Raw genomic sequence first — 16002 nt, forward strand, 5'->3', positions numbered from 1 at the left:
TCATTCTCCTCTATCCTTGGGGCATTTGATGCATTTAATCTTATGTACTTTGGCGGGGGTTTATTCGTCTATATTTTCTCCAACTTTATCTCTCTTCTTTGTTCCATTTAAAAATCAATCCGAGGCTGATTGTCTATTCAATATATTTATGTAATCCGAGTCGTCGTTGTATGCAAGAACAAGCAGTTCGAAGCACGCCATGAAACCTGGACACAGAGCCACCCTTCAAGAAGGAAACAGATAATTCCGATCGAGTACACAGCACAAGGACACCCCCAAAGCCATTGGATCCCCAACGAGGTGCTTTCAGGCTCCAAACCGTGAGATATCTATGACATCAGAGGTGCACGCAGCGTAGAACCGGACAGGAACCGACTTCTCCGCGGTCAGAGTTGGATATGACCAAGATTGTAGATAGGTGACTCTTCATACTTTTCATTACCTAGCATATACCCCAAATCCGTCCCCATTGTCACCTCCAGCGAGGCCAGTGACTGCCTACCGACTTGTATACAAACCGTGCCAAGACGCCATTCCCGATCGGGCCGCGTGAATCCGGCCGCAGAAGAATCGCCGCGGAGAACAAGTTCGGCGCATTCAATCCGCCCTTCCTCCTCTTCACTGTTTCTCCCTCCGCATTTGATCCTCAGGCACGACAATGAGTCAACCCTTGAGGAGAGGCGTCGGAGCCCTCCCTTCGGCCCGTGCCCTTTCTCTCCGGGCGCGACAAGGAGCGCCGTTGCTGCACCGCGCATGCCAGACCAGAGGCCTTCAAATTCGCGCTGCCCCCGCGGAACAGCCTGCGACGGGCAATGGTGATAATCTGCCCGTGGCTGGACCGCCTAGCTCGGCGGAGTCGAGAGGTGTGTTTTCCTTCTGATTCTATTCCATCCCGTGGAAGTAGCCATTGAGACGCTGGCGTTTCGTTTCTCGTTTCTTCCTTCGACGTCGAAAAGATCAAAACGGCTAACTAACAGGACGGCGTTCGGAATCTAGATGCTCGGTTTGATGTCATCGGCGCACCGCACTCCCTCCTATCTGTCTCGCTATCCGCCTCGCAGAACCTGTACACCCGACGAGGAACCTTGGTTGGATTAAGCGGGAAGGCCGATAATGTATGCGGAACAACAAACCCTTCCGTACGCTATGGCTATGGCTATGGTCATGGTCATGGTCCTTGAAACATCTATTGACTCTCGTGGGTGGCTTGAATCAGGTAGTTTCGACGTTGAGCGTACTGGAACCCTTCCGACGAGCGGCTGTCGGGATCCCGTTCTTGTATCAGAAGGTCGGTTTTTATATACCTTTGCAAATGTCAATGACTGGAAATGGATGGGTATGCTGACATACTAGCAGGTGTCCTCGGCTAGCCCGGTGACGGCCTTGGTCTCCGTGCGATCTCCGGTGACTTCTTTTGCTGTTGTCCACCTCAACGGCTCGGAGGATTGGATGGTGGCTCAGAGACGGGCCCTGCTTGCTTGGACGGGTCGTTCCCTCTCTGTCAAGCCGACTATCAACACAAGCCTGGTAAATTTTTTCCGTTCCGTTACGTCTACCAGAGACGGATGAAGAAGCCAGACTAACTTGCATAGAGCGTGGCTCACTGGGGTAGCTCCGAGGTCACCGGTAGAGGCCTGCTGGCTCTCGTCGGCACGGGTCAAGTGTATTCGGTCGAGCTGAAAGACGGGGAACAATACATTGTGCACCCGAGGTATGTTCGCTCATGCGCCATTGAAAAGGCCTCAATAGACATACACTACAAACACGAATGCTAACGACAAATCCAGCAATGTCGTGGCCTACACCATGTCCTCCAACCCCCCTCGTCCGTACCGCTTTAAATCCACGACCCTGAAATTCCAAGTCCCCGGCCTCAAAAGCCTGCCGAGACTCATCCAAGATTCCAAATTCGTCCGAGACGTGTCGGGTTCGAAAGCCTGGAAAACCACAATGAGCTATCTGCACAAGCTCCGGACGTGGTCGCGAATGACCATTTGGGGAGATAGAGTACGTTGAGCTAGCCATACAACATTGACCTCGTTAAGAGCCCATGCTAAATTCCTTCAACCTGCAGCTCTTCCTCCAATTCGACGGCCCTACCACTATCCTGCTCCAAACCCGAGGCCCCCGTATCAACGAAATCCTCAGTTCCCAAGAAGTCAACGAGATCGCCGACGCGCCGAGAGGCTTAACCCTCGGACCCGCGAAACCCGCCTCGGAAAAGGAAAAGAAGACGCCGTCATCTGAAGACGTAGAGTTCCGCAAGACGGCCGAAAAGGCCATCAATGCCGCACCTGACGCGCCTACGAGGACGGTAGAAGAACTGGAAATGGAAATCAAGGGCGCGGGTCAGAAAATCGCCCAACTGACCAAGGACGGCCAGGTGATTTTCACTAAGCCCGAGCCAGAGCAGAAGAACTAAATACCATAACTTTGATTGATTGTTTTTGCCGTCGTTGTTTTCGCTCGCTCCCTCTTCAAAATTTTTGTTTTGCAGGCTCCAATGTACTGTACTATAGACAAGTTTGTGTGTTTTAAGCACAGCCGACTTTGTTTGACATGGATTTCCCTTTTAGCTTCCTTTTGGTCATTTCTGGTAGAAAATGCGGTATTGAAAACCGACGTCCGTCATTAAGGCATCTCTGTTCTACTGTCTATTAATACCTTAAAAGCATTCATGCTATTGACTATCCACCAAGTTGCAACTGAGAAACGATCTTGAAGTTTAACTAAGACGCTAATGGGAATATACCAACAATCAATACAAAGAAACAACAATCAACGGACACACATTCGATATTTCCAAATAAGAAGAAACTCCAGAAACACCTTCGCTGGTGGACAATGACGACGGAAATGCAATCCAACACAACAAACAAACAATGCACCAGAAATAAAAAAATCTGGACAGACGACGATACTCGTAGGAGAGGGAAATGCCAAACAAAAAGAAAATGCTAGACCAAACACAGGCTAACAATGCTAGGCTTGTGACTCGGCTCCAGTAATGCAGATGTCAAAAAACAAAAACCTTTCCCGTCTATATCAAAATCCCGGTTCTCATGCTTTCCACAGTCTTCACTCCAACGCCCTTCAACTTGCTCAATTCTGTTAGGCTGTTGATTTGGACGCGGGACTCTTCTGCGTGAGAGTCCAGGTTCTGGTCCATTTCACACAGGCAGCCGACGATGGCCTCGGCCTTCTTGGCCCCGACGCCTTTTAGCAGTTTGATTTGGCTGACGTCGCGGGTGTTGATGATCGATAGAATATGGATGGTCCGAGGGGAGAGGGTTGATTCGTCGCAGTCAACCTCTGGCTCCTCTTCAATGGGGGACTGGGTCCTGGTGCGCTTCTTGCGTCTAATGTGAGACGCCTCGCGGATTTCATCATCATCGCTCAGCTGCAGCGTGCTATCACCAGGACATTCATAATCCTCATCCAAGTCATGCGCTTGGCGCTTGGAGCCAATCTTAGAAGGCTGTTTCTTGAGTGATAGCATACTTCCAAGCCCTCTCTGGGCCGACGGAGGGGCAGATACGCTTGTGAGGTCAGCGTCGGGTCGAGATTTGCCCTGGATAATGCGCTCCTTCAGAGTAGTGATCTTGGACGCAAGCTTCTCGTTGTTGGGGAAGAACGGAAGTGCGAGCTGATACATCTTCAGCGCATAAGCGTCTTCCCCGCGCCCTTGGTGTTGTTTGCCCATGAGCAGGTAGGACAGCCCCTCGGCCCTTGCATCCTCGCTGCCCTCAATGCGCTGCTCGAGAAGTTCCAGGCGTTTTTGCACTTGTTCGTTTAATTCACGAACTTGAGTTTGTCGGGACTGTTCGCTGACTGCTCTGACCGCTAGCATCTCCTCAACTTTCTTTTCCACCATCTCTTCGATCTTGGCTGCGGAGATATCCTCGTAGTGCTTTTGTGGTGGTGGTGGTTGCGCAATGCGACTAGGTTTTAGAGACCGAGGCGGATGCGAGGAGTCGAAGGACATAGAAGGCCGTTGGGGGATCTCGGGTTTCTTGAACTGCGTGGAAAGCCTGGGGCGAGGTCCGTCAGAGAAAACCTGGAACGCCTTAATAGGCTTGCCGTCACCGGGTTTGGTTGCATCCTTTTCCTTGTCCTTGTTCGCAGCGAGGTTCACATTCACTGAGGCCGTCAGTGGCCGCAGAGGCTGTCGTTGGCTTGCAAAAGAAGGCCGCATTGCTGGTCTCGGGGGTCCCTTGAACAACGGCTCATTCTCCACCTCGCGAACTTCAATCTTTTTCGTGCGGTTGGCGAAGTTGAGCGAGCTGAGCGTGTCCAAGTGGTAGGACTTGACGGGTGCAAGGTTGAGGATCATCACGGTCAATCCATTGTTCTGGCCCAACGACAGGATTCTGGTCATCTTCGATTCTCGATAGGGAATTCTCTGATGCTTTTTGCTGATCGCCTCCACACACTGCGCTAGAACAAACAGGCTCTTGTTGATACTGGCCGATTCAACCATGCGTTCCTTGTCATTGTCTGTGCGGCGGTTGTCCTCCGAGCCAGCCAAGTCGATGGCCGAGGCGGTGCTCACGCGAGTCGTGTCACCCGTTTTGATGACGACCTTGACGCAAAGAATGGCATGAGACCGTGACGAGTGGGCGTTAAGCTAGTGTTCAGATTAGCAACTGCTTCGCGTGAATGCAAGACGCGTGTTGCGAACTACCGACCTTGGTTGCCGATGTCGATCGGTTGGTGTTTGCATGGTCATATAGAACCTCGAATTCTTTGAGGCTGGAGCATGGCTTCTCCGTCAGACCTACAACTACAGTCTTCCCACCGTTGTCTCGCAGCGGCAGACCTGCAGCTGTTCTCTTCTCCGGGGGCTCGAGAAGATCGAAGACCTTGTCATTGTAGATTTCATAATAGCTTAAAGAAACCGTAGCCGTCGACTCGCCCTCGCTATCCCTTTCAATCTTGCGACTGCGTCGGTATATGCTGCTCAGAAAACGGGGGATCACGCCTCTGTCCGCCAGGCTTTTACCACCTCGCATAGTATGTGTTTTGCCCGTTCCCGTAACGCCATAGGCAAATAGCGTGACGTCAAAGCCATTGAACAGATGCTTAGTCGTAGGTGCGACTGCAAGAAAACTTAAAATCAGTATTCCATCACCAATTCCAAGAAACCAGTAGGCTGGCAGGTCGGCACGCACCCTCTGCGTCGAAGAGCTCCTGCTGCGAGGCGTCCGAGTCATACACGGCGTTGAACTGGAAGGAGTATTCCTCGTTCTCGTTCTTCGGGTTCGGGATCCGCACCAACGTATCCCTATCCCTTAGGGCGGCCAACTTCGCATTCTCAGAGGAGCTCTTCTTCTCGGTCTTGCCGGGGACGGTCTGGCTCGCGCCGCTTCGGAGGATGACATCCAGTTCTCGCTCCGACTTGAGGAGGGGTCGGATACGTGCAACTACCCGAACGCTCATTTTGCCGATCTCAGCGATTGTCTGGGTCCGCTATCGTGCGACTTCGGTGGTCGATTCCGTGGGATTGGAGGGTGCGCGGGTTCGTCGTGTCCCCGTGCCGGTCTGGTCTGTTCCGATCGTGGTTTATGCCTGGTGCATATGTGTCTATCTATTTTGCTGGATTAGGGTTGGATGTCAACGGTGACTCCAGCTTGATGCACTAATTAAAGCGTCTATCGATTGCTGGCAACATGCGAAAAAAAATAACACGGGTTCTTGAGGTAAGGTGAATACGACAAGAAACCACACGGAACGAATCCAAAGACAAGACCGCAAAACGAGAAACCCTCGAAGGTCGAAAAGTGAGGTTGAGTGGTGTGGATATGGACTGCAAGAGCGAAGAGAGGCTCTTGAAAAAGCGATAGGGAGCGTGTTTTGGTGCGACTGGCAGCGGTCAGGCGGTTGGCAGGGCAACGTTTGGTCTTTCCCCAGGCATTCCACGTTCTCAACCGTGGGAGTTCCCGCACGCGGTGCTTGTATATATGGGCTTTCTGGTATTTGATTGCAACTGGTTTTATCTAGAGTTCACTGTCCAGCAATATCACCAATGTCTTGGGTCCTCACGTGTCGTTGCTGCAGGGTTCATGCTAATGCCCTGGACGGGTTGACTCTAAATCATATCTACTACCTAGATACCAACTTTATACTTCCTTGGGATTTAATCGTTCCTTTTCCTGAAGTCCTGGCTCCGTGTTCATCAGGCTCGTTGCATAAAAATAGGCCCTAATGTAGACTCACAATCCATTAGGCAGAGTGATTGCACTGCTAACTACGAGGGCAGCTGGTCTCGAAGACACTCCTGATTAGTACTATGGTTTCAGGATAGGTACAGAGATGAAAGATCCCAGATTTATTCCGGTAAATTACTACAGCGCATATAAAGCATGTCCTGCCTGAACTACGTAGTTCTTAACTCTTTGTATACAGACTTTGGAAGGTGGAAGTATAGAAGTGCACGGATGAGATCATCACCCCGAGGTGGTAAATCATGCGCAGATTGTACAACCACCATGTTTGCCCATTTACTGCGTATATTCGTCCTCAATAAAAATTACCTCCTTTATTTGAAAGATCGCAAGAATCTTTCTCTCTATATCCGTCCCCCAAATCTCTCTCTGGCGAAGTCGGCTACGCTGGCGGCCCCTCTGATTGGCCCGAGCCCGGCCGCAAAGGCCACCGTACACCATCCAAAGATTCCCAAGATTCCCAAGATTCCATCTTCTCCATCCTCCCTCCCTCTCTCCCCCCCCTCTCCCCGGTCTTGGTACCATCTACGTGTGGTGTCTTTGCCTTGTCTCTCGATCCTTTAAATCATAGATTTTGTTCGGTTCAATTTACGTTGTTAGTATGCAGGGTCCCCGGCTCCAGTTCCCCTCCTGTCCACGTCCCTCCTCCCCAAGCTGACCGCCAACATAGTGAGCCTTTAAATCGAACTTCCCGCGACGTCTGCATAATCCCCTAGTCAGACCTCGATCGATCTCTTGACCAACCCCCCCCACCATCCATCGAACCCCGAGAATACCAATTACATAGAACCCTTCATGGCAGCACCGCAAGGGGGTTATCCTCCCCAGGAAGGCTACGCTCAACCGGTCGGCTACGAGTCCCCCGTTCAACAGCCCGCGGGGACGGTTCCCGGAGCCCCTGCCCAAGGTCAAGCTGGAGGAAAGAAGAAGCGAGCATATGCCGGAGAGGCCTTTGATTTCGGTTCTGGTGCCAATGCGGCTCTAGGAGGTCAACTGCCCGCCGGTGGCAGCTATGGAGCCTACCCTCCTCAGCCCCAGGCTGCGGGATACCAGCAGCCCGTTGCGTACGGAGCCGACCCGGCCCAGATGCAAGCTGCTGCTGCTGCTGCGCCAGGATATGGCGGCGCACCCGTCGCACAGATGACTCAACAGTTTGGCGCAATGGGGATGACGGATCCGCACCTCTTGCCTCCTCAGCCTCAGCAGGCGGTGCCTCAGATGCCGCGGGCTGTTCCCCTCAACCAACTCTACCCGACGGATCTCCTCACACAACCGTTCAACGTTGCGGAACTTGACTACCCTCCACCTCCCATTGTTTTGCCTCCGGGGGTATGTGCACGAATTGCTCTCGTCGATGTGCGCAAGGGTATTTACTGACTATGTATTCCAGACGAGCGTGTATCCCTCCCCCTATGCCAACTGCCCTTCGAAATATGTCCGGTCCACCCTGAACGCCGTCCCGACCACCCACTCCCTCCTGAAGAAGTCGAAGCTGCCGTTTGCCCTGGTCATCCAGCCGTACGGGGCCCTCCACGATGCCGAAGATCCCATCCCAGTCATCCCAGACCAAGTTATCTCGCGTTGCCGACGCTGCCGATCCTACATCAATCCTTTCGTGACCTTCCTCGATCATGGACATCGCTGGCGCTGCAACATGTGCAACCTGACCAACGATGTACCCCAGGCCTTTGATTGGGACACCACGCTTCAGAAGCCCGCCGACCGGGCCCTGAGATCCGACCTCAACCACTCGGTGGTGGAATTTGTTGCTCCTCAGGAATACATGGTCCGACCTCCGCAACCGCTCGTCTACCTCTTCCTCATCGACGTCAGCTATGCTTCGGTCACCAACGGTCTCCTGGCCACAAGTGCCCGGTGTATCAAGGAGAGCCTCGACCGAATTCCCAACGCGGACCGCCGGACGCGACTGGGCTTCGTCGCGGTCGACTCGAGCCTCCACTACTTCAGCATCCCGCGTGACGGATCGGAGAACTCGGATCCCCGAATGCTCGTTGTCAGCGATCTCGACGAGCCCTTCCTTCCCATCCCCGGAGACCTCCTCGTCACCCTTAGCGAATGCCGCGAAAACATCGAAACCTTCCTCGACAAGCTGCAGGAGATGTTCCAGAGCACCCAGAACAATGCCTGTGCGATGGGATCCGCTCTGCGTGCCGGTTACAAGCTCATCTCTCCCGTCGGCGGAAAGATGACCGTGCTGAGCTCGTCTCTTCCGAATATCGGACACGGTGCTTTGACTATGAGAGAAGACAAGAAGGTTTTGGGCACGAGCAAAGAGAGCAGCTTGTTGCAGACGGCCAACAGTTTCTACAAGAGCTTCGCTGTCGAGTGCTCCAAGGCGCAGGTTTCGGTGGATATGTTCCTGTTCTCGTCTCAGTACCAGGACGTGGCGTCTCTCAGCAACTTGCCGAGGTACACTGGAGGTCAGACGTACTTCTACCCCGGCTGGAATGCTGCCCGGGGAGAGGATGCAATCAAGTTTGCTCGGGAATTTTCCGACTATCTATCCTCCGAAATCGGGTTGGAGGCCGTGCTCCGTGTTCGCGCGACGACCGGCCTGCGCATGAACACGTTCTACGGAAACTTCTTCAACCGCAGCTCCGATCTCTGTGCCTTCCCGGCTTTCCCTCGCGACCAGGCCTATGTTGTTGAGGTCGCAATCGACGAGACCGTCACGAAACCTGTCGTGTGCATGCAGACGGCGGTTCTCCACACCACATGCAACGGCGAGAGAAGAATCCGGGTGCTGACCCTGGCCCTGCCGACAACCCAGAACCTGGCCGATATCTATGCGTCGGCGGATCAGCAAGCGATTGCCACCTACTTCAGCCACAAGGCAGTTGAGCGGACGCTCGGCAGCGGCCTGGAACCTGCTCGCGAGGCGTTGCAGGCCAAGCTCGTTGAGCTCCTGTCGACATACCGCAAGGAGCTTGCTGGCGGAAGCGTCAGCGGCGGCGGTCTCCAGTTCCCCGCCAACTTGAGAGGATTGCCCGTTCTCTTCCTGGCTATGATTAAAAATGTAGGATCCTCTCGAATCCCCTCCTCTCCGTACATGACTAACATTCGCGTTGTAGCTGGGTCTCCGAAAATCCGCACAGATTCCGACCGACATGCGGTCTGCCGCTCTTTGCCTGCTCTCGACACTTCCCCTCCCCCTCCTGATGCAGTACATCTACCCGAAGATGTACTCCCTTCACGACATGCCGGACGATGCGGGCTTGCCCGATGAGCAGACGGGAGAGATTGTTCTTCCTCCGCCGGTGAACCTGTCCTCCGAGCGTGTTGTTCCGTTTGGACTGTACCTCATCGATGACGGACAGACGCAGTTCCTCTGGGTCGGCCGCGACGCGGTGCCGCAGCTCGTCCTCGACGTATTCGGCCTCCCCGACAAATCGCAGCTCCGGGTGGGCAAGCAGAACCTGCCGGATCTGGACAACGACTTCAATCAACGAGTGCGGGCGGTGGTCGAGAAGAGTCGGGACCACCGGTCGAAGGGGGTGGGCAGCATCGTAGTGCCGCACCTCTACGTGGTGAAGGAGGACGGGGAACCGGGTCTCCGCCTGTGGGCACAGACGATGCTCGTGGAGGACCGGGCCGACCAGAGTGTCAGCCTGGTGCAGTGGATGGGGTCATTGCGCGAAAAGGTTTGATCCCCTTTCTCTCCTTTGTCTGATCCGCCCCGTCCTTTTTCTGTGCCCGTTATCGACATGGGTCCATGGAAAGGGAGAAACAAAGGTCATTCGACTGACGAGGATGAACCCGCCCACAGGTCGTTCAGTAATGATGATAGTTCTGTGTTTACAAACCAACCTTTTTTTTGGGGTAAATTATGCGAAAGATATCAATAAATTCCAATGACTTCTTTTTTTGCCTATATGTTTTCTCAAGAAAAATTCAGGGTGTTCCTTTCTTTTTCTTTCTTGCTTCTTCACGCTGTATGATTATTGCATGTTTCTTTGTTTGCTTCAGTTTTCTCATTATCAAATCCAAGCCCTGACTTCCAAAGGGGTAGTTGGTCGAGGATTCATGGTTCGGCCTTAGTATGACGTACGACACCTCTACCTACAGAATAATCCGTACTTACTACTGCATAGCTACGATCTACCAACATCACCACACCACACAGTACATATCACAACCCCCAGCCGCCGTGCCCAGGATTGACATGCGACCCAACCTGCAGCGGACTCAAGAGGGAAGGGGGGGGGGGTCAGTTCGGCCGATCCATGCACCAGCGCCGACTCTAGATCACAGCTTAGCATGGCTGGGCGAGTTGGGCAGAGACGGGACAAATCAGCATGAAGGACGAAGGGCGTGGCGTCTCGCACGACTAGACCTTGCATGTCGTGCCAAGCTAAGGCCGTGCACGGAGCAGACCAGAGCAAAGCAAAGCAGACCAGAGCATGAGACCTGCATGAGCCATGAGCCATACATACGCCGGAAGTAAGCTAAGGTCTGAATCACCGATGCGCCGTGATGAGAGTGACAGGTGACGGGATGGGTGACAGGTAGTGATGGCTGTGATGGAGGGCAGTAGCGTGAGGCGATACGCCTTTGGAGGGAGGATGTCGGGTTAACAACTGTAGTTAGCGCCGTGACGAGTTGGACAGTTGGTGCAAGTGCAACTCAGGGGGGGGAGGAAAAGGAAAATGAAACACTGGTCGAGACAGTCGCCCCAGTTGGTCGGCCGCCCGTTGTTTGGAGTTGGGAACGTGGGAATGGCTCGGGGGGAATTCGGTTGTGGCCGGTTCTCGATTATGAGTTTAGGACGGTGGTAGATAGCACAGTGTACGGATATACCGTAGACGGTTGGGTAGGTAGACAGGCTGTAGTTATCTGACCTTCTGTTGTTGAATGATTGATTGGGGATTGTGGATTCAGTATTGTCTTGTTCATCCATGCGTTTTACCGTGCCGTTACGCCCTTTAACCTCTTCGGTATGAGATGTATACTTTAAGTAGAAAGTAGAGTAGTAAGGATACACCTTCAGCGTCTATACACATAGGATAGGTCAAGACCACGAGGCCTGATCAACCCTACGGAGTACATTGTATACAGTAGGTGGCAATAGCTCTTTGTGCCCGTGGTGATTCGGATTTCTTTGACAAGTATACGGCGTCACTGTATGTACATGGAGATTAAAGTGTAGATAGACCCCGAGACATCGCCGACACTGTCTTCTCCAGCCTCAGGGAGTATTTACTGTCTCTACTGCATCTATTTGTCGAGACTCTCGTATATACTACTAGACACTCCTATACTCACAGGATGATAGAATACGGTACGGCCTATCGATAAGTGACGGAAATCCGTCGATCCACCAGTCGAGGATCCAAGGAACCGCCATCTTTGGTTCTGGATCTGTCCTTTCCATCGATCGCGCATTCATCTCATCAAGGCCCCTTGTTTACCTTCTCTCTTCTTTCCTCGACGCATTGTCGCATACGGCGTACGGCAGACGGAGAGACTGAGGACGGACTCTCCTCATCCCTCCGCGGCCCCACCACAGGATAATACGCTTTAATATCGGCTTTACTTCCACGGCGGTTCTTACGGGCGTCTCCATCTAGCCCCTCCACCAACTCCTCCTCTTCTCCTCCCCTCTCCTCTCTCCTCTCTCCTCTCCTCTCCTCTCCTGGCTTTCTCTCCTCTGCCGCTACCTCCTGCGACCACTTTACCCACCTGGTCGACCTGTTACCACCATCTTCCCTTCCCTTCCCTCCCCTCCCCTCCCCCTCGTCATCTCCAGTCTTCCGGGTTGAACTGTCAAAGACTCAAAACCGCTAGACAAGACAGACGCTGCGATTCCGTCTGCTGAGCAGTTTAAAAATAGAACGCGCCCGTGAAATATCTATTTCAGGACCAAGACCGGGGCTTCTCATTGATGTATGCATCCTCTCCTTTTTCCCGTGCTAAACCCTGCATGGATCCTTTGTCGACTGTCCCTGAACCATGAACTGATGGATCTCCTGTCCTAGCATCCTTTCTCCCGCCGAGCCATCCTGCGTTCGTTGTGTCGCTTGCACACGCCTTTCATCTTTCGCATAATTGAGACTCCTTTTCTATCGCTCTCTCCGGAACCTCGGCAGCCGCAAACCCAGCGTTTCCTTCGAGTATCCTCCTGCCAAGTATCAGAGGACTTCTGAGTGACCGGACGTATCCCAGCTCGTTTCAATCACAGACACGGGCTACATACCCCGCATCCGACTCTCGACACGTCCCGAACCGTCGTCGTCTCTTTCCCCACAGTCAGCGCATGCGAGTCAGCTGCAACTAAGCCCTCGCCTCTATTAAAGAACCCTCTCGCGGTAAATCTCGAATGTAAGCGCCTACTTCTCTCCCCGAGTGGGACGTGGACCTGTCAGGTCATCGCTGCGTTGTCATTTGCTGGTGATATACTTGCATCTAGTTGGGATGGTGGTCTTGTTCAGCCGTTGGGCACGCAAGCCCCCCCAAGTGCTGGTTGCTCTCATACATCATACATGATGGAACCAGAAACGACCCCGCTGAACCGACCTGCGTCGATTTACGCAACATTTACTAACGCCGTCTAGTCCTTCAGAACCAGCCATAATGGTGCAGCAACTTCCTCCCCAAGGAGGGTCGCGCAAGATCTCCTTCAACGTGTCCGATCAATATGAGATCCAAGATGTTATCGGTGAAGGTGCCTACGGTGTCGTCTGGTAAGAACCGGCACAGGACGAGGATGGCTTCAAATCGAGACTGACCCCTACTAGCTCCGCTATTCACAAGCCGTCGGGGCAAAAAGTCGCCATCAAGAAGATCACCCCGTTCGATCATTCGATGTTCTGCCTGCGAACCCTGCGTGAAATGAAGCTGCTGCGATATTTCAATCACGAGAACATCATCTCCATTCTGGATATCCAGAGACCTCGCAACTACGAAAGCTTCAACGAAGTCTATCTGATTCAGGTAGGACGTTTTCAAGGAGGAGTTCGGGAATGCGATCAAATGCTCACGAATGTCACAGGAATTGATGGAAACAGATATGCACCGCGTTATCCGTACCCAAGACCTCTCCGACGACCACTGCCAGTACTTCATCTACCAGACCCTGCGTGCTCTGAAAGCCATGCACTCAGCGAATGTCCTTCACCGTGACCTCAAGCCCTCGAATCTTCTCCTCAATGCCAACTGTGACCTGAAAGTCTGCGACTTCGGTCTGGCTCGTTCGGCCGCCTCGACGGACGACAACTCGGGTTTCATGACGGAATACGTGGCGACTCGATGGTACCGTGCGCCGGAAATCATGTTAACCTTCAAAGAATACACCAAAGCCATTGACGTGTGGAGTGTTGGCTGCATCCTGGCCGAGATGCTGAGCGGCAAGCCTCTGTTCCCCGGCAAAGACTGTACGTTCCCGTGGTTCTTCTGGGCGGGAAGATTATAACCACAGAATCCCTTCGAACTGACATCTTATCCCTCCAGATCACCACCAATTGACCCTCATTCTGGATGTCCTCGGGACACCAACCATGGAGGATTACTACGGCATCAAGTCCCGGAGAGCTCGGGAGTACATCCGCTCTCTCCCCTTCAAGAAGAAGATCCCCTTCCGGGCTCTGTTCCCCAAGAGCAACGACATGGCGCTGGACCTGCTAGAGAAGCTCCTGGCGTTCAACCCTGCCAAGCGTATCTCGGTGGAGGATGCCCTGCGTCACCCGTACCTGGAGCCCTACCATGACCCGGAGGATGAGCCCACAGCGCCGCCCATCCCGGAGGGATTCTTTGATTTCGATAAGAACAAGGATGCGCTCAGCAAGGAGCAGTTGAAGAGTACGTCTTACGTCCCATATCTTCCACCTCAGTCTTTTTCCTATGTACTAACGTTGGTATCTTATCTCCAGTCCTGATCTACGAGGAGATCATGCGGTAAACTCATACCCCAGAATCCAATAGCAAGCCATACTCCCTACATGTATTTCATTTCCGGGGATATGAAAATAAAACATGAAAGGAATCGATCTGTTGAATAGGGGGAAAACAGGGCCCATTTGGTTGTTTTTTTTATTATCTATTATCTATTTTTTTTTCTCTCTTGAATTCTCCCATAATGGATGGATCTCAGTTACATAGACGAAAGAAAGCCAGGGTTAGGTAGGGGTCGCCAAATGCTCGCTGCATTTCGACTAATAGGTAACTTCGTCTCGATTGTCATCTCGACTCTGACTTTACTTTGACTACAAATCATTGATTGATCGTTCAGGCGTCCGGTGCTTTTTTATTATAGTTTATAGTAGTTATTTTCTACTTTTTCGCTCTCTTTTTCTTTCTTAACAGTCCACCTTAAATCAGGAACCCCCTAATCTCTGAGGGGAGGGGCGTGCCTTCCTCAGAGAGTGCCTTCCCATTGAGGAAGTCAAGCACCCAGGCACGTGTCGATGAGCTACGGACCTCAATGCAACGAGTCAGGCCAATTAATCCGATTTTATCTCCCATGTGCGAAAGAGGATGCACACAGCTTGACGAGCATCCGAATGCTGCGTGCCCTAAAGAATGATACAGCGAGAAATCTCACGCTTCTTCGTTTGCTCCCGTTTCTTAGCCTCTTCCGCGTTCAGAAACCACCTTGAGCGGCCAACTTTGGTCATGTTGATTTGGTATTCGTGCCGCCGAAGGAGTGACATATTTCGATTGAACATCTCCTCATCAGATAATGCATCTGCCTTGGTAGCTTGGATTGAATCCCTTTCGAATCGCGCTTGGGGGTCGGATACTAGTTCGTCGTCTGCCAAAGATACCCTGGGTATAGTACTGAGGTGACACAGCCATCGAGGGTCTTCTGGGCTCAGCCCCGGTCCTAGGTCCATCCACTTGGTCAGGACAAGACAGGCGTCTCCTGGTCCCACGTCACGGAGCTCCAGCTTCCATGATGTATTGCATTTCCTGCAGCGTCCTTGGTCACTCACGTGCGTCGGAGCTGAATCGGAGCTGAACCGATCCAGAAGCGGATCCATAATCTGCCAAAAGTCCGGCAAAATGGTGGACATATGCCCGCAGGTCCGCATATACCCTGCCTTAAGCTTTGGCCGAAGCTGTGACACATTTTGACGTCTCACCACGGCCAGCTCTTGCGCTCTTACGCACAAACCTGGCGATGGAGCAGGACATATCCGGGCTTCAATTGACGTCAGCGTTGTCATGATATTGTCATGTGGTTTTTCGTTGGCGATTGGCCCCAAGGTGCCGTTTTCAAGAGAATGAATGGCTACTTCAGTACTGAAGAAAGACTCGGCTTTGAGGCCAAACCGCGGACCGCAGTAGAACCGTCGCATCGCAAGCTGCACGTGCACGAAATGAAGCTGACACCTGGTGTAGGAGGGGTAGTATTCGAGTTCCAGCGCGCGTCTTCGGTGTCCGTATCTGTCGTTGTAACTTAGTGGTTTGAAGCATTTAGGCAGGTTGAGGAAGTCGAAATGGGGACCGGGTAGCTCGATGTTCCACCATCGATGAAGCCGGAGACAACCAAAACAGAGATAGTATGGCGGCAGGTCGTGAGCAAGCCGGGTCATGAATTCGATTCGGACGGCATCGTTAAGATCAATGATGCGGCGCTTCGAGAAATTGTCGAATGCGGATTTTGTGTCTATGAAGGAAGCCATTAAGTGGTAATTGCATAAAGCTAGACATGCAATATCGACTACAGATAGGTGATCTGATATCATGAGTAACAGTTCCAGAGGAAGGTCGGTCAGGACTGTTGGTTTGCGAGTGTTGGTCATGATTGCGGGAGTCGTGA

The 16002-nt window shown here is 52.6% G+C and overlaps 5 protein-coding genes across 5 annotated transcripts; 3 read left to right on the top strand and 2 right to left on the bottom strand.

The window, feature by feature from the left end:
- Nucleotides 1-658: 658 nt before the first annotated feature.
- KD926_002435 (AIM24 family protein) lies at nt 659-2422 on the top strand (the record flags this gene model as incomplete). Its single annotated transcript, XM_053094114.1, has 6 exons — nt 659-863; nt 997-1115; nt 1357-1527; nt 1593-1711; nt 1788-2007; nt 2075-2422. The coding sequence occupies 6 exons, from the start codon at nt 659-661 to the stop codon at nt 2420-2422; spliced, it is 1182 nt and encodes a 393-aa protein (XP_052951084.1).
- A 618-nt stretch (nt 2423-3040) lies between these two features.
- On the bottom strand, nt 3041-5439 carry KD926_002436 (kinesin family protein; the record flags this gene model as incomplete). Its single annotated transcript, XM_053094115.1, has 3 exons — nt 3041-4627; nt 4689-5098; nt 5172-5439. The coding sequence occupies 3 exons, from the start codon at nt 5437-5439 to the stop codon at nt 3041-3043; spliced, it is 2265 nt and encodes a 754-aa protein (XP_052951085.1).
- Nucleotides 5440-7019: 1580 nt separating this feature from the next.
- On the top strand, nt 7020-9892 carry KD926_002437 (COPII subunit SEC24; the record flags this gene model as incomplete). Its single annotated transcript, XM_053094116.1, has 3 exons — nt 7020-7553; nt 7615-9261; nt 9317-9892. 3 exons carry the CDS (start codon nt 7020-7022, stop codon nt 9890-9892), a joined length of 2757 nt encoding a protein of 918 aa, XP_052951086.1.
- A 2923-nt stretch (nt 9893-12815) lies between these two features.
- KD926_002438 (mitogen-activated protein kinase) lies at nt 12816-14139 on the top strand (the record flags this gene model as incomplete). Its single annotated transcript, XM_053094118.1, has 5 exons — nt 12816-12925; nt 12980-13175; nt 13234-13615; nt 13692-14039; nt 14111-14139. The coding sequence occupies 5 exons, from the start codon at nt 12816-12818 to the stop codon at nt 14137-14139; spliced, it is 1065 nt and encodes a 354-aa protein (XP_052951087.1).
- A 613-nt stretch (nt 14140-14752) lies between these two features.
- Nucleotides 14753-15985, bottom strand: KD926_002439 (uncharacterized protein; the record flags this gene model as incomplete). The annotated part of the gene is made up of 1 exon (XM_053094119.1): nt 14753-15985. The coding sequence occupies one exon, from the start codon at nt 15983-15985 to the stop codon at nt 14753-14755; it is 1233 nt and encodes a 410-aa protein (XP_052951088.1).
- Between the last annotated feature and the right edge of the window lie 17 nt (nt 15986-16002).

The sequence above is a fragment of the Aspergillus affinis genome (assembly GCF_023601865.1).
Source record: "Aspergillus affinis strain CMG 70 chromosome Unknown NODE_150_length_76013_cov_85_467696, whole genome shotgun sequence".
Lineage (NCBI taxonomy): Eukaryota > Fungi > Ascomycota > Eurotiomycetes > Eurotiales > Aspergillaceae > Aspergillus > Aspergillus affinis.